Source organism: Ranitomeya variabilis, chromosome 1 (assembly GCF_051348905.1).
Source record: "Ranitomeya variabilis isolate aRanVar5 chromosome 1, aRanVar5.hap1, whole genome shotgun sequence".
Taxonomy (NCBI): Eukaryota; Metazoa; Chordata; class Amphibia; order Anura; family Dendrobatidae; genus Ranitomeya; species Ranitomeya variabilis.
In genome coordinates, this window is record NC_135232.1 from 379,413,894 (window position 1) to 379,435,740 (window position 21,847).

Genomic DNA, 21,847 nt, shown 5'->3' on the forward strand with positions numbered 1-21,847 from the left:
CACAACCCGACACAGCCCCGGACACGCCATCGTTGCGGGAACTGACCCTTGCGGAGCTACCGATAGGCCAACCCCCATGGCCGATGTCCGAGGAGTGTGTGGCTGCAGCCGAGGCCCGGCAGGTAGCCTACCGTCTGGAAGCCGATGCCCGTGTAATCGCTCGGCTGGGCCAACCCACGGAGGTCCGCCTGTCTCCGGTGTCCCCCGCTTCTTTTATCCCGGCCGCGGCGGAGTGTGAGCTGCAGGCACAGGGCCTGAGGATCCTGCCGGAGGCGGAGCACCTGCAGCGCCTGATGACAGCGTGGCGGAACAGGCCCCAACCGGCAGCCCAGGTTGATCTGAGGAGCGTTGAGGAGGTTCCACCGTCACACTGGGGTGTAGTAATATCCTTTAACTCCCGGAAAGGAAGGGGAGTTATACAGGAGATCAGGGAGCCACTGCAGGTCCGTGTGGATCGGGAAGAAGTGGAGCCCTGCGGGGGAAGGTACGATCCCGATCTGGAGCCTGGCGATGCGGTGACCTACACCCGGTGGAGGAGGGAAGCTGGCGAAGCTGGCTGGATAGCTCGAGGCGTCCAGTGGTGCGTCGCCCTCCAGGCTGCTGCCGGAACGCCAGAGGACGAGCCTTCTGCAGGGAAGGTGCCAGGGCCCGTCCCCGCGGAACCTCAGGAGGTCCGGGTCCACCGCGTGCCTCTGGGTCGCGCTCGCCCACAAGCAAGGAGGGCATCCCGGCGAGGGATCCTGTCGCTGCTGGAGCCAGGACCGGCCCTTGCTACACTAAGGCGACCCGTTGGCCGGGTGAGGCCTGGAAGAAGACCACCCCCTGCACAGCCACCATCCGAGTAAGCAAAAATGCTTTAATGAATGTAAATAGTTACTGTTCTACTGTTTTGCTGCTAAACCCGTCTAGGGTTAACTCTTAAAGGGATCCCTTTGTTGACCCGGGATCCCTACTGCTTTTTGGTTATTTTCTATTTTCTCCTTTGTTGTCAAGAACTGCCGTCATCATGAACAGTGCATGATACAAACTGCTTGTAAATAGTTTGCACCTTCTTAAAGGTGTTCCTTACTGGTTTTACTTAAAGAAGGACTCTTTGCGAAGATACCGCACCGGAGCCTTTGCTGAGTATGGACTGGTAGCTTGAGAAGATGTGCTACCTCATAAAGACTTGGTCCCCTCTTAAAGGGGATGTTCACTTGTGTACTTAAAGAATGGTATTGCTTTAAGACAGATAGATAGCAATAATGTCTTGACCAAAAGGAAAATGATGATGATGATGCTTACATGTAAAAGTTATATGTATCCAGCTAGTTGATTGTAAGAAATGTTTGATAATGTTGATAGAAAAATGAGGACAGAAAGTGAACCCGTACGGGTTGGTCAGAGAGTTCTCTTAGGAGCCATGTAGGGATGGCTCAGTGATTTCAAACTGAAAGTAAATGTTATGTTCTATACTGTGTATAGTAGTTGAAGAGGCAGTAGGTCTGGAGCCGTTAGGAAAGGCGGTCCTGCAGATTTAAAGAAGGAGAATGCAAAAAGTTAATTAACCTTATACTGTGTTATAAGAAGGTCTTTTGTGGAGGCAGAGTGTACGTCCTTAAAGACAATGTTAAATTATTGTTCAAAGAATTTGCACTAAGTAGAATACCCGGTTGGGTAACAGGAGTTGTTTATAGCCTGTAATTTATAATGGTTAACCAAGTTTGTAACGTTCAAGTGTCCTCACCTCCCATAAAGGGAAGCTCTGTTCAAGTATACTTATTGTTATTGCACTCAACAAAATTGTATGTCTTTTTGCTAACCTGTATTGTTTTCTTCCCAGTCCAGGAGTACTGGATTTAACCGGGGGGGAGTGCAGCGCCCCAGAGTCCTGGTCGTTGCAGTACTGTGGCTCCGCCGCTAAGGGGAGCTATGGTACGTCTGATGGCACTGAAGGAGTTCATCTGACCAGGTATCACATACACCAATACATTTCACAGCCGGGCCTCCAGGGGGAGCTAAGGGTTCTATTCATTAGGCCACTCCTCACATACTGGTAAAACTGGGGGTCAGGCAGGAAGTTAGGGAGAGAGCTGACTGGGTTGGAACCAGGCAACACCTTGTGGCAGAGGGTGTTGTGGGGGGAAGATTCGGTAGGGCCCCTGTCGGGGGTGGGATCCTGACAGAGGCCTGGCAATTGAAGAGAACGTAACGGGACCGTGCCTGCTCAGTATAGCGGCGGTGCCCAAGGAAGGATTAGAAGCGAGATAGATTGTGCTGAGTGAGAAACGAGATCAAAGCAACAAGGAGAATACCAGTAGGAGTCGTGCTGTGAGACCGAGGCAACATTCTACTGAGGCGCACAACCGGCGGCCGGAACGCCGAGGAAATATTTATTAATCTAGCTTCAAGCAATACTTCAAACCAACGGCAGGACAGTCAGTCATAGGTGGGCTGTCTCACCTAAATCACCTACGAAGACATAGGGGGCAACTTGTGGAGAGGGGCGACTCTAGGGTCCCGGAAGAGCTCCGAGCCTACCCGTCATACGGGTGCCATCCTAACCGCCACATCAGGGAGGGACGGAAGATTAGCAGAACATCATCTAATCGAGTTGTGAGGGAACTTAAGAAACAGACACAACAGTTGTGGGGACTTTCCGTAAGCACAGCAGCGAAGGACCGCAACACCTAGCGCTAGCAGGAAGGCACAGATTTCCACCTGCAAGGAGAACTCTGGAGGTGCCATCGGACCGGCCGGACTTGCGCAGCCTGGTTAACCGTATTCCGGATTGAGGACCCAGAGATCTTCAGTAAAGAGGTAAAGAGACTGCAACCTGGTGTCCTCGTTATTTACTGCACCGCATCACCACCACCACCCTCACTTATCATTCACTGTACGTCGCCTCCCCACTAGCAGGGTCACGGACCGGGCCTAGCCACCGTGACAACCCCAGAGCAGAGACTCAGAGACCCGGTACCGGGTACCCCTCGGCCCTGCGGCGGTGGGGGCGCTACAACTATGCATGTAATCTTAGCCACGGTCGCGCATGCGCAGAGAGACACTATACTTCTCATTCTCTATGTCAATAGTATCGCTAGCGGTGATAACTTTTCCAAACCACAAATTAACAATTGATAAAGGTAAATATTTAAATATTCCCAATAACCTCAGTGTCTATTCTATTTGATACTCAATTCTCACAATACGTAAATCAAGGAGTGAAGGTACATCCCACCATCATCTGGGTACCACACAGCGGAGCGCCTGCTAGGGCCTAGGGGATACTCGGTACCGGGTCTGGTGGTCGTTTAAGGGGTAGTCACGGTGGCAGTGACCCGGTCCGTGGCCCTGGGCGTCCAAGTTAAAGGGAAGGTCTTTTAAGGGGTTTTGAATAAAGAATGTTCGTGACGCCACATGTGGTATTCAGTCAGGAATGACTGACGCTGCTTAAAGGGGTCCACTGGGGATGGTTATTGCAGCAGGGATGGTATGGCTTCCCACAGGTGAAGCTTAGTCCCCAGGGCTCCCGGTGTAGTGGCAAAGATGAATGATGGTGTGATGCCAGAAAGAATTAGAGGACACAAGGTTGCAGTCTCTTTACCTTTTACTGGTGGTATACAGCAATAGTCCAGGGTACGGATCACAGGTGATGGCGAGGTCCGTCCAGCCTGGAAGCGATTCGGAATCCCCCTATCCAGGTGAGGTTGGAAGCCTTCCTTACTGCCCTGTAGTGTGCGCCCCTTGCTGCCTGAGGCTTCACACAAAGTCCTGTCTCTTTCTCTCTCTCTGTCCTATATTTAGGACAATACCCGCATGGCAGGCAACTCGAGCCTTTTTACAGGTGTCTCTATTTGTGGTGACTCCGGGCTCTATATGCTGCTGTGCCTTCTGGTGTAATGGTGGAAAGGCGACTCGAAATCTACTGCCTGCCGGTTTCTGCTGTGGGGCATACAGTTACCCCCACAACCTCAGGATTTCGGCCCCCGGTCTCTTGCGCTGATTCTGGAGTAGGCTCTCTCGCAGCTCCACTCCCAGTATCTTTCCTCTCCTTTGCTTCTTCTCCCCTCACAGTGTGTCACACAGACTGGTCTGTCAGGAGCTGCAGAACCTCGTGTCTGCACGGCTCCAGCTCTTCTATCAGACTCTGTCTCCTCACTCCTCACTCTCAGACTAACTAACTTCCTCCTCCTGCCAGAATACATATATATATATATATATATATATATATATTTATATTTATATATATATATATATAAAATACTATATATAGGGAAGCCACCTACAAAATGGATCAGAGCTCCCCCTTCTGGCCTGGAGTCAGAACGGTGTTGTGTGTACGTGTCACCTGTTAAAGGGATCCTTCCTCGCATCCAAGCATGGCATCACTCTCTCCCAGGGGCGGATTATAATAGGGTCAATCTGGGCGGTAGCCCAGGGCCCAGTAGTGTGAGGGGCCATGGGCTACCGCTCAGATTGCCCACCGCCATCAGGGCATTACTGCCCTGACTGGCGTATGGGCCCGGTGGGCAGAGGGGGCCCGCATTGGGCCCCATCTCAGCTGCTCACCAGGCCCCCCCCTACAGGCGCTGCGGCAGTAAGGCTGTCGACGTGCGGGCCCGCACGTCAATAGTTAACAGCTGCCAGCCAATTGGAGGCTGGCAGCTAACGTGTGCTGCAAGGCGCACGTCACCGGCATCTGACGTCATTGTCAGCCGCCGGCGAGTGCATGCTTCACCTGAGTGGAGGGAGGAAGCTTCGCCCGCCGCAGGAGTGCGGCTTGGTAAGTAAGAACTCATGTTTTTTTTGTTTGTTATTTAGAGCGGTGATCCCAGGGCAGAATGCTGGAGACACTGGGGGCAGAAATGCTGGACATGCTGGGGGCAGAAAGCTGAACACACTGGGGGCAGAATGCAATACCACTGTCAAAACTGGTTTTCTGGGGTGTTACACATAGCAGTATCTTGCCAATTAGAAATAATTTCTAGATGTGGTGATCTCACTTAATACATCCAGTACGACTAATATAACTTCACTCTTCCTTCCACCCATAGGTGGATTAATCTCATAAATCAATGAGAAAATTATCCCATGTTTAATAAGTCCTTTTAGTCATTTAAAAACCAAAACAGGGAAATTATTAATAATTTCATTAACTTATCATTAATTAAAGGGGATAAGATGGAGGGGAACATGTCCTTCTTCACCAATATACCAGATCCATATTGAGATATGAGATCTCACCAGAGCCTCAATCATCAAGAAAATCCAAAAAAGAAAACCCTCTTTGAGACCAAGAGGGCTACGACTTCTTTATCTTAATATCAATCTACACTCCTCTTGGAGTAACAGCTTATCCAGATTGCCCTTTCTAGGGCCAAGGTGAAGATGTCTAATTTCCCATATTTTTAATTGCAGAGTGTCATCTGTATGCACATTCCTCATATGCTCAGACAAAAGCGTCTCCGTCTTTGTATTAATTGAACTAATATATTTGGAAATTCTCCTCTTTAGTTCTTGGATCCTTTTACCCACATACAACTTTGGACATGGGCATATAATCACATACACTACTCCCTTTTGTCTTGCAATTTATACTATCCCTGATCTAGCATTCCTTATTATCAACGGGATTACAGAATTCCCTCATAAATGGGAGGAATTTATAAAAATTGTAAGACCCGCACGGGTGGTAACCCTCCTTCTCTCTCCCACCCCTTGCCTCTGGCCTATTCTCATTCATAGTAAAATGACTGTGTACAGAAGCCCTTAAGATTTTTCCCTTTGCTGTAAGTAATGGAGCGATATCCTCCAGCTACATCCACTGCTCAAAAAAGTAAAGGGAACACTTAAACAGAGTATAACTCCAAGTAAATCAAACTTCTGTGAAATCAAACTGTCCACTTAGGAAGCAACAATGATTCACAATCAATTTTACATGCTGTTGTGCAAATGGAATAGACTACAGATGGAAATTATTGGCAATTATCAAGACACCCTCAATAAAGGAGTGGTTTTGCAGGTGGGGACCACAGACCACATCTCAGTACCAATGCTTTCTAGCTGATGTTTTGGTCACTTTGAATTTGGTTGTGCTTTCACACTAGCATGAAACAGACTCTACAACCCACACAAGTGGTTCAGGTAGTGCAGCTCATCCAGGATGGCACATCAATGCGAGCTGTGGCAAGAAGGTTTGCTGTGTCTGTCAGCGTAGTGTCCATAGGCTGGGGGTGCTACCAGGAGACAGGCCTGTACACCAGGAGACATGGAGGGGGTCGTAGAGGGGAACACACCAGCAGCAGGACCGGTACCTCCGCCTTTGTGCAAGGAGGAACAGGAGGAGCACTGCTAGAGCCCTGCAAAATGACCTCCGGCAGGCCACAAATGTGCATGTGTCAGTAAAACCTGTTAGAAACCAACTCCATGAGGATGGTCTGAGTGCCCGACGTCCACAGATGGGGGTTGTGCTCACAGCCTAACACCGTGCATGACACTTAGCATTTGCCACAGAACACCAGGATTGGCAAATTTGCCACTGGCGCCCTGTGCTCTTCACAGATGAAAGTAGGTTCACACTGAGCACATGTGACAGATTTGACAGAGTCTGGAGATGTTGGGGAGAGTGATCTGCTACCTGCAACATCCTTCAGCATGACCTGTTTGGCAGTGGGTCATTAATGGAATGGGGTGGCATTTCTTTGGAGGGCCGCACAGCCGTCCATGTGCTCGCCAGAGGTAGTCTGACTGCCATTAGGTACTGAGGTGAGATCCTCAGACCCCTTGTGAGACCATATGCTGGTGCGGTTGGCCCTGGGTTCCTCCTTATGCAGTACAATGCCAGATCTCATATGGCTGGAGGGTGTCAGCAGAGCCTGCAAGATGAAGGCATTGAAGCTATGGACTGGCCCGCCCATTCTCCAGACCTGAATCTGATTGAGCACATCTGAGACATCATGTCTTGCTCCATCCACCAACGTCACGTTGCACCTCAGACTGTGCAGGAGTTGGCGGATGCTTTAGTCCAGGTCTGGGAGGAGATCCCTCAGGGGACCATCCGCCGCCTCATCAGGAGCATGCCCAGGCATTGTACAGTAGGGAGGTCATACAGGCACATGGAGACCACACACAATACTGAGCATCTTTTCCTCGTCATAAGGCATTTCCATTGAAGTTGCATCAGCCTGTAATTTGATTTTCCACTTAGATTTTGAGTATCATTCCAAATCCAGACCTCCATGGGATATTGATTTTGATTTACATTGATAATTGTTATGCTTTATTGTTCTGAACACATTCCACTATGCAATGACTAAAAATTTGCAACTGGAATAATTCATTCAGAGATATCTAGGATGTGGCATTTTAGTGTTCCCTTTATTTTTTTGAGCAGTGTATTTTAGATCTAGATCAGCTCTCAAAATGGGCCAATACTTGCGTAAAATACTAGATTCTTCACTGGATTTCCCATCATAGGTCCCTATGAATCTCACTATTGGCTCCTCCATCTTTTTCGGGGCCTCATCCAACAGCCTATCTCGATTCGTCATTTTGGCCCTATTGAAGGCCTTACGTAAACCCTTTTTAGGATAACCTCTTGTTGAGAATCTCTGAAAAAGATTCTGACTTTCTTTACCGAATAGGCAATCATTGGCACAATTACGCCTTGCCCTTAGGTATTGTCCGACCAGTATACCGGCTTTCAAGGATGGAGGGTGCCAGCTTTCCCAATGTAGGAAGCTATTTGTAGACTTAGGCTTCCTATAAATATCCGTATGAATATTCCCTCCCTCATCAATTGAAATGGTCACATCTAAAAAATTGATTTCTTTATGTCCAATCTCCATAGTAAAATGCATTCCTATAATCATTATTATTCAAAAATCAATACAAAATCAGAAAATAATTGAGTCACCATGCCACAAAATTAAAACGTTATCTATATTACTACCCCAAAATAATAATACATTATTAATTTTATGAAAACATTTGTAAACCATAGTTTCTCTTTAATTATTCATTTCTGCAAGGCTGGAAGATGTTAGGGAAAAAAGTAAATGAATGGCCGAAATGACAGTTCAGCAGATTGCTATATTTATTAAGCTACTATGTAATTGCTGATGTATAAAATGATGGTCATATTCATACTTGTGAGAGGAGCAATGTAAGTCTATGACAAATCAGTCCTGCCTAAGCATCATATTCTGGCATCGGGCATGTTTTTTTTTTTTCTTTTTTTTTTTATAGTTCCCTGATTTAAAAATAAAGCAAGTTATCCAACAAAGAGAAGATTCCTGATCAGCACTACTGTCTGTAATACTGTTCTCTCCTATGCAGTATTCAGAGAATACAATGTCAGCTGATTTATGAACTGGCGAGTGCCGCAATTACATTTCAACGTCTGTGAATAACGCAAATTCATCTTTTTTTTTTTTGTAGTCTCAGAAATCTTGGATTGAAAGTATCTTCTGCAAAAGAGAATGTGCAAAAATAATACCGGCTTCCAAAGATCCACATAGGTATGGTATAATGTCTAAATGTTTATTTAACGGAGTTTACCACTAAAAATAATTATTCTAGAAGCGCAACCAGTAAATGCTTTTACTGACATTTCCATTTTTAAAATGTTATAATAACAATAATTGCTTTATAAATAGCACCGATTTTTGATAAAGCTCTTTTCATACTTCTCATAGTGGAGACGATGAGAATGAAACTTTTATATAAAGCACAAGAAATCAAAAAGCCCAAATATTCTACTTAATGTAATAACATTGATTCTACTTACATGTACAGTACAAAAGATTTTGAGGGACAGGAATAGTCAAGTTATGATTTTTACATCTTGCAAAATCGTTTGCATTAACAGTTCCTCTATAGTTTTACTTCAAAAAAGGTGTTCCACACCTTTGCCCATTTTTGCTTTCTACACAATACCATCTGAAAGTGCATTTAAAAAAGAAGCAACTTAGCAAATTTCCTTATTTAAAAAAGCCTCTGCAAATCTGTATCTCCATGGTGACAGACTACAAACAAGCCCTGTGTAGTCTGATCCTGCAGTAAGATTTCTTTTTTTTTTTTATCGTGGCTTCTGTCCCTTCATCTCTATCTTAAGGTGTTTTCACATTGCATTTAGGGACATGCCCAGTTGGCCCGTCAGAGCACATGTCCGAACCCCCTGGAAAACTGGATTTGGATGTATGCACCGACGGGGTCATAGTCTGTAATGGTGCTGGCAGAGCAAACGTGCACTTCTGCTATGCATCATTTTTGAGGGTGTACCCCTACTGGAGGTGAACTGTTGGACACAGTCTACAACTTCTGAATGTCCGCTTCCAGTTGGCATAGACTCCTGAAAATGATGCACGTCAGAGCTCATGTTCGCTCTGCCAACACCATTACAGTCTATGGTAATGGACCATATGTCTCAATCCTGTTTCGCTGGGGGTTCAGACATATGCCCTGATGGGGCCACCAAGCGTGACCATGAACGCAATGTAATAGCACTCTTAGCAAGAAAGGAGTGGGTGAGTTGGGATCTGGGAGACATAGAAAGTATACATTGGGTTGCTTTCTAACAAGAGTGTTCTACCATTATCATTTCTATGTTTAGCAAACACTAGACCAATGCTTCTTAAACTATGTGGCACTGTTGGGGAGGTCGGTATTACGGGCATGATCATTTGCTGCACAGTCCTCACTTGCAGATATGGTTTAGTGATTTCTTTTGTGCTTAATATAATGTGCTGGATTCAGCAAACAAATCAAAGAGCTGAATGTAATGGCACTACACCTACCAAAAGGGTATGGCTCCTCTCCTTTCTCTTGTTAGGGCTCATAGCTCGAGATTTTGTAAAGGCACCATATTACAGGTCTGTTCTCCTGTGAGCTAAAATCTATAGTATTATTAGCCAAAGCTGCTTGAAAGCATTGGCTACTATGAGTACTGACCAACATCTTGCACGTACAATAGAAGTATGGTCCGCTGATGAAAAAAATGCTCACCCCATCCATTCTTTGCTCTCATGAGTCCTCAAGGCAGTAAATGACAGGATCCTGTGTACGCACATATACACAATAGCCAAATTGTCACTGTCCTAACAAACAGAAGAAATTAAGGGTGACTTTCTGAGTAGAGCAGATTTGTAATTTATGTGGCAGATAAATTAATGAGGTTTCTTTCTCAGTACACTTAACACCAATCCTGAGGATAGATGGTAAGTGTCTGATCCCTGGAAGTCTGACTACTGGGACCCCAACTAATTCCGTGAACAGGGGTCCTATAATCCTGTCTGACAGCGATGACGGTGCACATACTCAACCATAACACGATTCACTTCTATATGAAAGTTGGACAGTCAGTGCAGTAGAAGTGAGGTAGGAGGTGGTCAGAACTTAAAGGCAATAAATGGTTTTAAATGGTGAACCCTTACAACACTCGTAATTGTCCAACGAGCATTATTTTTGTTTTCTTTTTAGCTCCAAGAGGTCTAGACCTCTACACAAATGCAGGAGCATGTCAAGTTGACAGATCCATTCCACCATGACCTAGCTAGTGAGGACCAATGGAAAAAAAAGAAGCCCTATATAAAATACAATCCGGCTATTTCACAATTATGTCAAACCTACAAGAAGGAAACTGCTATTCTGTGTAACTATGAATTGTTTTGTTTCTTCTGCAGATGCCACGGTGGATGCCAAGTTTGCCAGAACCTTATCAGGTGAAGTAGCTTTAGGAAAGCCCTAACCTATAGTGCTGCCCTGCTGCAGTGTACAGGTCTGGGAGATATCATCATGTGTCCTAAGCTAGGAAGGGAAGAAATCCAGACATTGCTAAATAGTAATGTGTAGAGATGGGCGGACACCTGGATGTTTGGGTCTGGCAGGTTCGACCAAACAGTTACAAAAAGTTTGGATTCGGGTGCCAGAACAGTACCCAGACGCAAACCCGGACCCCATTCACTTGAATGGGGGGCCTGAACATCCAGTATCTGCCACACTGTCATGTTCATGACAGCGCGACAAAGACCGCTTCTGATCGGCGGTAAAAATCATCACTGCTGGTCAGACAGTCGCTGTCAAAAGAGGTACAAAGTTTACCTCTGGTCACTGGTGTCAGCTGATGGGACTACTGCTTTCATCAGCTGCCGCTAATAACCATGAAAGAAGGAGCGGCTGATGGGTGTATTCATCAGCCGGTGCCTGCGCTGTAAATAAATAATTAAAAAAAAAAAAAATTCCACTGAATCCCTTGTCAACTGTAATAAAACAACAATATCCCTCACCTGTCTGTCATTCTGTCCCACGCCGTATTCCATGTCTGGGGGATAAATAGTTTTCAACCTGGACGGTGCCAAGGTGCGACCGTCCAAGCTGAGAACCACTGGTAATGAGCTGCTGCAAGCGCAGCATAAGTGATTTGTGGTGATGTCAATGAGGTTACTGCCCGTCACCGAGGCTGCATTCCCAGCTGGGCAGAACTGCGGTGACGATGAGATCTCGATGAGATCCCCGCTAGCACCGTGAGAAAGTCTCATGGTGCTGAGGTGAGTTCACCGGGAGAATTTGACTGCTGTGAATTTGAATTGTGGTGAACTTGCCTCACCGCAGTTCAGCCCAACAAGGAATGCAGCCTCACTGGCTGGCAGGGCTAGTTGGAAGAGCCGGGCAAAGCACCAGAATTGACGCATCTAATAGATGTGCTTTTTCTGGGCAGCTGGAGGCTGCTATTTTTAGGCTGGGGGGGCAATATCCATGGGGACCCCATACTTTTATTTTTTTTTTGGGGGGGGACCAGAACAGAAACACTAACTTCCTGGTGAAGTCTGTGTTCAGTGTCTGTGCCCGAACAGTAGGTGATCGGTATGGACGCCAAATTTTACTGTTCAGGTTCGCCAATCTCTAGTAATGTGCATTGATTGCAGCTCTTTAATGTGACACTACTTAACATTTTTACATAGAATTAATGGACATTGTACATGAAATGTATCATCTCATCTATACTCTAGTTTGGGCCATTGCCCAGTCATTTCATAATCTATTTTTTCTCAGCAAACACATAAGTATGTTTGCTTCAAAGAAATCTTGCCAATAGTGTACATTTAATCATCTTGGCTGAAATCAAGGCAATTTACATACAAAAATTTTACTGTGCCTTTGGCAGAATTAGCAAATAATCTATTTAAGCACTGTCGCAGCGCAGTCTAGTAGTTACTTAGGATTTTATGATTTTTACTTGTTATCCGTATACTGTAACAGTCGCAAATAAACCATGCACAGGATATTACTCCAGTATATAGTGACTTTTACTATGTGCCTAAGATAGCTATTGTACTTATGTGCAACACATACTTATAATATGCTCCTCTGAATTAGCACAAAGTGGTTTAAAGGAGTGCTTTCTTTTAGAGACCATCTTTCCCATAGTTTACAAGGAAAACAGTTGGGAAATTGTGACGTGCCATATTGCAGCTTGTTCTGGCTGTAATCACACCATAGAATGGAAAGAAGTGCACATAGGGCTTCACTTCTTAATTCTTCTTGTTGCACATGGGTTGTGTTGGACTTTTATACTGGTGGTCTCTACCCCAGGATAGGTCATAAATATCTGATCGGTGGTGGTGCGATACTCAGCACTCCCATCAATAGACTGTTCCTGGTGCCAGTAGTGGCTGGATGTGCTGAGTAAGGCCGATGCACAGCAACTGTATAGTGAATAGGATACACCATTGGCATAAAAGTCCCAGACAACCCTTTTAAGTCAAAGCCACATAAAGGAATGTATGTACTATTCAATAAACAATATTCATCTAAAATACATGGAAATACCAATATATGCCAAAAATGATGTTTTCTAGCTCCTCACCTGTAATGCAATGCAGTGAACTTCTGATTGTGTCATTAGGTGTTGTTGTGGAAGGTTAATTGGAGACCACCCTGGAATAGATTTTGACTGGCCAATATATTGTACACCACAAGAGGTAAACTATGAGGAATGGTCGGTGCAGAAGCATACAAAGACCAGCCCAACAGATGCTTTTGGCACCATCAATTTTCAAGATGGTCATCACACATACCATGCCAAGGTATTTCATGTGACATTAGTCTCTTTTTTACCAAATGTCCTGTGTAATTTTTAGAGACATTTACTGGGGAGGTTTATTTTCATGACAGATGCAGGTCATAATGACTCAGTCAGCCAAAACTCAACCATTAACCGTGCCATCAGAAGGATTCCTAAAATCTAAAGACTGTTCCATCACCAGAAATCACAATGTAGACAAAGTTAGCAGAATGTCCATACTTCTCTCTGCCATAGGCACACTCAGTGGCTAGCACTGTTGCAGCGCTGGGGTCCTTGGTTTATATCCTAGCAAGCCAAGGACAACATCTCCAAGGAGTTTGTATGTTCCCCCCATGTTTGCGTGGGTTTCCTCCGGGTTCTCCAGTTTCCTCCCAAACTCCAAAGACATTCTGATAGCGAATTTTAGATTTTGAGCCCCAATGGGAACAGCAAGGATCATATCTGTAAAGGGCTGTGGAATATGATGGCGCTATAAATGTAAGCATAATAAATAAATAAGACTTCAAGCCTCTCAAATGCAAAAATCATGGAAGGTTTTGTTTATTCAGGAGGCGTGAAAGGTATTGAAGGGGTCAGGGAGGACTACAGGAACAAAAATAAAATATGGAAGTCCACTTTCTCTGTGGGGAAATTCTTAATCAGCAATAGCAACAGAGTTCTTCTCTTCACCCTGACATAAATTAAAATGAATGAATGAATCTGTGTGCCTTCATCTGCCACAAGGGGGAGGTCACTGAATACATATTTAATTTGCATTAAAATCAGTGGGAACAATAAAAAAATCAATGTACAGCAAGCTTCCCCCTCGTGGTGGCTGCCGGCAGCCTTTGTAGCAGATGTCCTGGGAGTGATTGGCTCATTTGTTTTTTGTTCTCACTTCTCAGTATATAAGAGTATCCTATGACACCTCCTTAGACCAATTGATGCAGCTGATGATAAAAGAATGGCAAATGGAGCTTCCCAAACTGGTGATTTCTGTTCATGGTGGGGTTGAGAATTTTAAACTCCCCTCTAAAGTCAAGCAAGTCTTTGGCAAAGGCTTGGTAAAAGCTGCAGAGACTACTGGGGCATGGATCCTGACTGAGGGCATCAATACAGGTATTTGTTAATCACTGTCATTCTCTCTATCTTCTCAGAAATTGCTTCTGTCTGACTTTATAAAACAAAGCAAATATGTGTTTTCACAAAAACCTAGCTGTCCATATAATACATGAATGAGTCGGGTCCACTGGAGGAGAAAAATGCTATGACTTTTCGGTTTGGCTTAGAGAGATGGCTCCTATGTGGACATTTGAACATATAGGAGTATACAGACAGGGTTCGTCTTGATGGCACAATAAGGGTTTCAACCATCCAGAAATTCCAGGACAGTCTGTAAGGGTGGATTTTGGTCAACCTCTATATCTAACATAGGGGTCCCTGGCTGTATGTGTGTGATTGGGGTTCTGCGGTGGACACCTTCAGATTCAGTTCTGGCACCAATTGTGTGACACTGGACCACTTTTAAGCTCCCAGTGATGAAACCAGAAGAGTTTGTAAAAATAGTCCTTTTTCTGTCAATAAAATGTATGCACAGAAGGTAACAGCAATAAAACTTGCTGTTTTACTTCTGCACAATACAGAGGCACATTCTTATTAGAATGGACATCAGCACACTACAGGACAAATTGGGTAATGCCATCTTTGTCGTACAGGTCTACAAGGTCTATGTGTTTCATTGTGATCACAGCATCCTAGCTGCACTCTTGTGAAAGGGAGCTCTAGCTACCACCTTGCTGACATGTCCCAGCCTGGCTGACCCTGCCATCCTTCACAGCGGATCCCCAGGGCTGGATAACACCACCGCTTCCTTTAGCTTTTTCAGTCCTTAAGTGCCCCACACTTGCATGAGGAACTGCCGCCACTGTAGAAGTCTAGCTGACTTGCTCCCTTTTCTTGTCTTGGCTCCGACGCACACACCCAGTGATGATAACCTTCCTCTGAGTGTGTCATTTCTTGTCTCTTGCTCAATCAACGCCAACTATAAAACCAGGAACTAAATCACAGGTCCCTATAACTCCTCCCCAACTAAGGGCCGGGCCTACAGTTAACCCGGTTACCCCTGACTATCAGGAACTGCAGGTTATAGGAGGATAAAAATGCCATACAGTATATTTTTTCACAGATTAAAACAGGGGTCTTCTCCACCTTTACAAGCCCGTAAAAATTAAGATGCTTTTTTGACCTGTCCGTAAAAAATAATTTGAGGCGATAAGTGATATATATTTTTTAAGCTGAAGGATCGTATACAGAATATTTTGACTGTAATTATCCTGTAAGCTATAAAAATATAATATCAGCTGATGTCTTCATATATGAATTATGGGCTGTAGACTGGATCACTACAACTGTAATCGTAATGATTTATTATGGTTTTCCAATGTGTCTGTCCTTGATTTTTTTTTTTTTTTTTTTAATAATCTGTCCAGAAAAAAAATAGCTAGAGATGATTGTCGGGTCTTTCCCATGTGTGTACATAATAAGGGACTTGTCATTCACCTGCAGTGGCGCTGGGAGAAGGCGGCTGTATATGGAGCCGGATCAGTCTCCTCTCCGGCTATGGTACCTGGCTATGGAGCCGGATCAGTCTCCTCTCCGGCTATGGTACCTGGCTGATTTGTTTTGTCTTTTCTATGGACTTGTTAATGAGTGTTTAGCTACACTTAAGGCCTCATTCACACATCAGTATTTTTGCATCGGTGTTTGTATGTTTGCTGTGATATATACTGTTTGGGCTGTGTTATATACTGCGTGACCTGTATTAACGCATCGACTATTCTTCAATATGTATGTATGTATGTATGTAGCAGCCACATAGTATATAGCACCGGCCACTTAGTATTCATCTGCTATATACTACATGGCTCCTATATACTACGTGGCCTGTGCTATATACTATGTGGCTGCTATATACATACATACATATTCTAGAATACCCAATGCGTTAGAATCGGGCCACCATCTAGTAGGTTATAATGGTGGAAAATAAACGGATACTACACGTGCTGGAAACGCGGACATGTGAAGGAGGCCTAAAATGCATTAGAAGTTCTACCAGAAGTGAACAGTTGCTCTGCATAGAAGTGTTTTAAAAGGATCATTAAGTAAAATTAACCCCCCCCCAAAAAAAAAAAAAAAAACTGCATAGATGGGCATGTAGGTATTTGAAGTGTAAATCTATCATAACCTTTTTATATCTGCTATCTCTGCTGCGTTTTCAAGGAATCTACTAAACGTAAGGCATTAAGTGCTCTTGGTACGACAAAGTATTTCCCAATTCTCTGCCTCCTGCAGTTGTTTCCGCCTATCACCAGGCTCTTTTACATTAATGACAGCTCGTTGTCTCATTTTCTTGCATGGAGCCGACATCACATGGCCAGTGAGCTATCAATCATGCTAAAGAGGCTGGTGCTGTGCAGGGGGGCAAACGACCTCAGGTGGTAGAGGTTTGTAGAGTGCTCAGCCACATCCAGAGCACTTAATGTCTCATTTGCATATGAATTAAAGAGCTGATTTTTGAGGAATACAGTTTCAGGTGGAAGATATAAAGGTGCTGATGGATTTCACTTCCAAAGACCTGCATGCCCATATGAGCGGTTTGTGGGGGTTGATCTTATTGATATGTTCACTTTTAAGTAGATTTGTAGTCACTAGTATATGTAATGTATGCAGAATATTTTATGTGCTTTCTAAAATCCACTACAGAAAACTACTGATATTTTTAATTTATTTCATGGTGCTGTGTTTCAACGTGTCAATAGCTCTTGCCAAGCCATGTTTTAAAAGAAATATCCTATATTATTATAACCTTACAAATAGTACGAGGATATCATAAAATAGATAGGATTGATCCACCAAAGAGCTTATGGCCTCTCCCCCATTGTTATATCTCCGTTCTGCAAATATAATGTCAGTCATCATCCGTCAAACAAACAATAAAGTGTGCCGAGTGCATTGTGGAGTGTGAATGAGGCCTTCTGTCTGTATTACTGACTGTATAGAGGGTATTAGATCCTTATGTGAATCATCATAGGCTTCACTGGTCTTCTTTGGTTTCCACATGCCGTTTTAGTCTTGTTTAATCTATGGTGTTGACAGACTAGAGTCACTGGTAGATTTCTACATCTTTGCTTTCAAGCAGAAAGTCTCTAAGGAACCTTGTTATAAAGGTATTTCCCAATCCTCATTATGTCCTAGTGGGCATTGCATCACTGTATACTGCCTTCAAAACTATAAAAATCATAAAATGTGGTTGAGAGAAACCGTGACTGTCCAGAAATGATGGGGAAAAGAAGAAATGATGGTATAATTCACACGTTTTGTTTTCCCGATGTTTCTTTCTCTTTCGTTAATCATGCAGCATGCAGAACATTTTAGCGATTGATTCCACTAGAAGACCTTAGACTCAGTATGTCATGACTGATTTACAATCACTAATTAATAGGCTGTAATACTTTCCAAATGAAGAACTACATGAAATATGCATCCATCTTTTATGATGATCTAAGCTGCCAACATTTACATTTTGATCAAACTGTGTAAACCCACATGCTATCTCGGACACATGGTGTTTTACGTGTATGGTGACCACTGCCATTGCAATATGAAGCTCAGCACCTACCATGCTGCCAAACTTGGCCACGTTAGCACTGGGCCACAGGCATAGCACCTTGGGCTTTAGACAAAGTGTGGTCCTGAGCGAAAATTAAGTGGGGCCCAAAATGCTAACCTAGTACATCACACAGAAACATTTTTTGTGTGAGGTAATTTCATAATGTTATGAGCGCCAGTTGACTTTATTCAAGTTGTTTGTCCCTTGTCTACTGGCCTCTTTACACGGGCTGATAAGGAAAGATGGGTTAGAACAATCACTAATAGACTGCTCTATCTATCCTATCCTATCCTATCTATCCTATCTGGTTATCAAAGATAGAGGTGAACCCATGCCATTTTTTTTAAATTACCGTATTTATTTACAGCGCAGCACAGCGCTCCTGCTGTCACTGTTATTTGCAGCTGCAGGGGTAGGCTGATGGGAGTAATAGTCCCATCAGCCAACGCCTGTTGTCTCTTTCTTTTATTACTTATATGTAACTCCCATCATTCTCCTCTGCTTTCTCTGATCACTGGGAGAAAAGAGAAGAATGAGGAGAGATGTGTTCAGCACCGGGGAGCAGTGCTTACTGTAACGCTTCTTCCCCGGTGCCGATGCGTGTCACATGGATGACATCCATATGCGTTGTGTATGCACATGTGCGGGATGTTTTATGGCCAGTGCTGACATTAAAAAATGGACATGTCTGCGTGTTTTGCCCACGGACACACGGTCCGTGGAAACACACTAGGTCTGTGCACATGTCATTCACTTGAATAGGCAAATAGCGCTCTGTTCCTTCCGAGTCTCTCTGCATGGCTAAGTAGCACTGTATTGCCACGTTCAGTAGAAATTGTGGGACAAATTTTGTTGCCATTTTTACCCACTTCTTGTGCGACAATGTAAGATCTTTGGCTAAAACAAAATTTTGGTGGTAAAAATGTAGTTATTTTGTCCTCACTGCCCAATGGCATAAAATTCTGTGACACACCCATGGTGTCAATATGATCACTGCACCCCTAGATGAATTCATTGTGAGGTGTAGTTTGTAAAATGGGATAAATTATGTGGGGTTCTTCTGTTTTGGCACCTCATGATCTCCCAGTGGGTCATGGCACCTGCAAACCATAACAGTAAAATCTGGCGCTCCTTCCCTTCTGAGCTCTGCCATGCGCCCAAACAGTGGTTTACCCCCACATATGGGGTATCAGCATACTCAGGACAAATTGCACAATATCTTTTGGTGTCCAATTTCTTCTGGGAAAAAAAAAATTGATTACATTTTTTTTTTCTTTTCTTTTTTTTTTTTACAGCTCTACATTATAAACTTCTGTGACGAACTTGAGGGTTCAAAGTGCACACCACACATCTAGATAAGTTCCTTAGGGGGTCTAGTTTCCAAAATGGTGCCACTTGTGGGGGTTTCCACTGTTTAGGCACATCAGGGGCTCTCCAAACCCGACATGGCATCCAATCTTAATTCCAGCCAATTTTCAATTGAAAAAGTAAAACGGCTCTCCTTCCCTTCCGAGCTCTGCCATGCGCCCAAACAGTGGTTTACCCCCACATATGGGGTATCAGCATACTCAGGACAAATTTCACAACAACTTTTGGGGTCCAATTTCTCCTGTTTCTCTTGGTAAAATAAAAAAAAAATTGGGTATGAATTAAATTTCTCGTGAAAAAAAGTTACATTTTCCTTTTTTTTTTTTTTAAACATTAAAAAAATTCCTGTTAAGCACCTGAAAGGTTAATTAACATCTTGAATGTGTTTTTGAGCACCTTGAGGGGTGCAATTTTTAGAATGGTGTCACTTTTGGATATTTTCTATTGTATAGATCCCTCAAAGTAACTTCAAATGTGTGGTGGTCCATAAAAAATAAAATGTTTGCAAAAATGAGAAATCACTGTTTTAACTTTTAACCCTTATATCTTCTTAAGTTTCTAACAAAAAAAAATTTTGCTTCCAAAATTGTGCTGATGTAAAGTAGACACGTGGGAAACGTTAACTATTTTGTGTGACATATTTTTCTGTTTTAAGGGCATAAAAATTAAATGTTTGAAAATTGCTAAATTTTCAAAATGTTTGCCAAATTTCCATTTTTTTTCTCGGGGGTAAAGGGATTAAGGATAGGGGCACTAGGCCATTGCCCAGTTTTCCTACCCCACCCACCCCCAATTCTGGCCCTAACAGCGCAATAGCAACAGAGACATCACATAGTAAAGCAGCTCATATGCATTTTATAGCTCATTAAAAATACCTGAGCTAATTGGATGGAGTGCAGGTGCAATGGCCAAAAAATAAAACTTCGGGAGACAGATTATGTAAATACACATTGATTGCCCTAATATGGCCATACATTTTTAAATTTACTTGCACACCCCAAAAGATAACCCATACCCATACTTTATTGCATCATAATATAAAATTAGTTCTAAGGGATATTGCACATTTAAAAGGCACAAAGTTAAATCAAACTGGGCCTCATGGTGGACATTTGCATTATAATGGGCATATACAGTATAATATATTTAATTTATACAGTGACATCTTAATAATCCTAGACATCAGTAATGTCACGTGCTAAGTGCACATAGAAGGTAAATCCCAGCCATACTAATCCGCTATAGCGTAAGTAAAGCTCTTATCGAAAGTTCAATGTTTCCCCAACTCAGATCTGTAATAACGAATAAGTAATATTATACGGTAACTAATAAGTACATAGAGGCAAGTTTCTTGTAGAATTATCTGAGCTTCACCCGCCACAATTACCTTCTGCATGCTCTCAGTTGCTTCGCTCCACTGAAATAAATAGGCATGTGCTGTTATTCAGTGACACACTGTTTTGTCAGGGGTTTTCATGTAAAGACAGCCCCTTTAAGAGTTTTCATAGTAGGACTTCAAGGGTTTACTAAAGAGAACCAGTTCATAAGTAGACAATTTACTTATATTTTATTCCTGCATAATCACATATGTACTGTGTATGTAGTTAATGTTTGAGGTTATAATGATATTCCTTTAAAAAAAAAAAAACTGTTTCAAAATGGCTTCCACCACACCTGCACTGTAGCAGCTATTGGTGATCCCATAGCTGCTACTGCACAGGCGTGGTTGGTGCCATTTTCAAACAGATTGTTTTTTTTTCAAGGAATATCAGGATAACCTCAAGCATTAATTACATACACAGTACATATGTGATTATTCTATTACACTCCTCTGCATTCCTGCTGAAGGTTTTTTTTTAATAAATATATATATATAGTACAGACCAAAAGCTTGGATACGCCTTCTCATTTAAAGATTTTTCTGTATTTTCATGACTATAAAAATTGTACATTCACACTGAAGACATCAAAACTATGAATTAACACATGTGGAATTATATACTTAACAAAAAAGTGTGAAACAACTGAAATTATGTCTTATATTCTAGGTTCTTCAAAGTAGCCATCTTTTGCTTTGATGACTGCTTTGCACTTGGCATTCTCTTGATGAGCTTCAAGAGGTAGTCACCGGGAATGGTTTTCACTTCACAGGTGTGCCCTGTCAGGTTTAATAAGTGGGATTTATTGCCTTATAAATGGTGTTTGGACCATTAGTTGTGTTGTGCAGAAGTCTGGTGGATACACAGCTGATAGTCCTACTGAATAGACTGTTAGAATTTGTTTTATGGCAAGGAAACAGCAGCTAAGTAAAGAAAAATGAGTGGCCATCATTACTTTAAGAAATGAAGGTCAGTCAGTCCGAAAAATTGGGCAAACTTTGAAAGTGTCCCCAAGTGCACTGGCAAACACCTTCAAGTGCTACAAAGAAACTGGCTCACATGAGGACCGCCCCAGGAAAGGAAGACCAAGAGTCACCTCTGCTTCTGAGGATAAATTTATCCGAGTCACCAGCCTCAGAAATCGCAGGTTAACAGCAGCTCAGATTAGAGACCAGGTCAATGCCACACAGAGTTCTAGCAGCAGACACATCTCTACAACAACTGTTAAGAGGAGACTTTGTGCAGCAGGCCTTCATGGTAAAATAGCTGCTAGGAAACCACTGCTAAGGACAGGCAACAAGCAGAAGAGACTTGTTTCGGCTGAAGAACACAAGGAATGGACATTAGGCCAGTGGAAATCTGTGCTTTGCTCTGATGAGCCAAATT

At 43.3% G+C, this 21,847-nt stretch overlaps 1 protein-coding gene across 2 annotated transcripts in view; it reads left to right on the forward strand.

The window, feature by feature from the left end:
* TRPM6 (transient receptor potential cation channel subfamily M member 6) overlaps positions 1 to 21,847 on the forward strand; it is a 292,688-nt gene that overhangs the window by 70,742 nt on the left and 200,099 nt on the right. The window contains exons 2-5 of one of the 2 annotated variants that reach the window (XM_077249032.1): positions 8,419 to 8,498; positions 10,662 to 10,700; positions 12,884 to 13,064; positions 13,948 to 14,161. In XM_077249032.1, the coding sequence (XP_077105147.1) occupies positions 8,419 to 8,498; positions 10,662 to 10,700; positions 12,884 to 13,064; positions 13,948 to 14,161 (514 nt within the window). The remainder of the gene's footprint in view (positions 1 to 8,418; positions 8,499 to 10,661; positions 10,701 to 12,883; positions 13,065 to 13,947; positions 14,162 to 21,847) is intronic. The other variant, XM_077249033.1, reaches the window with a different exon arrangement.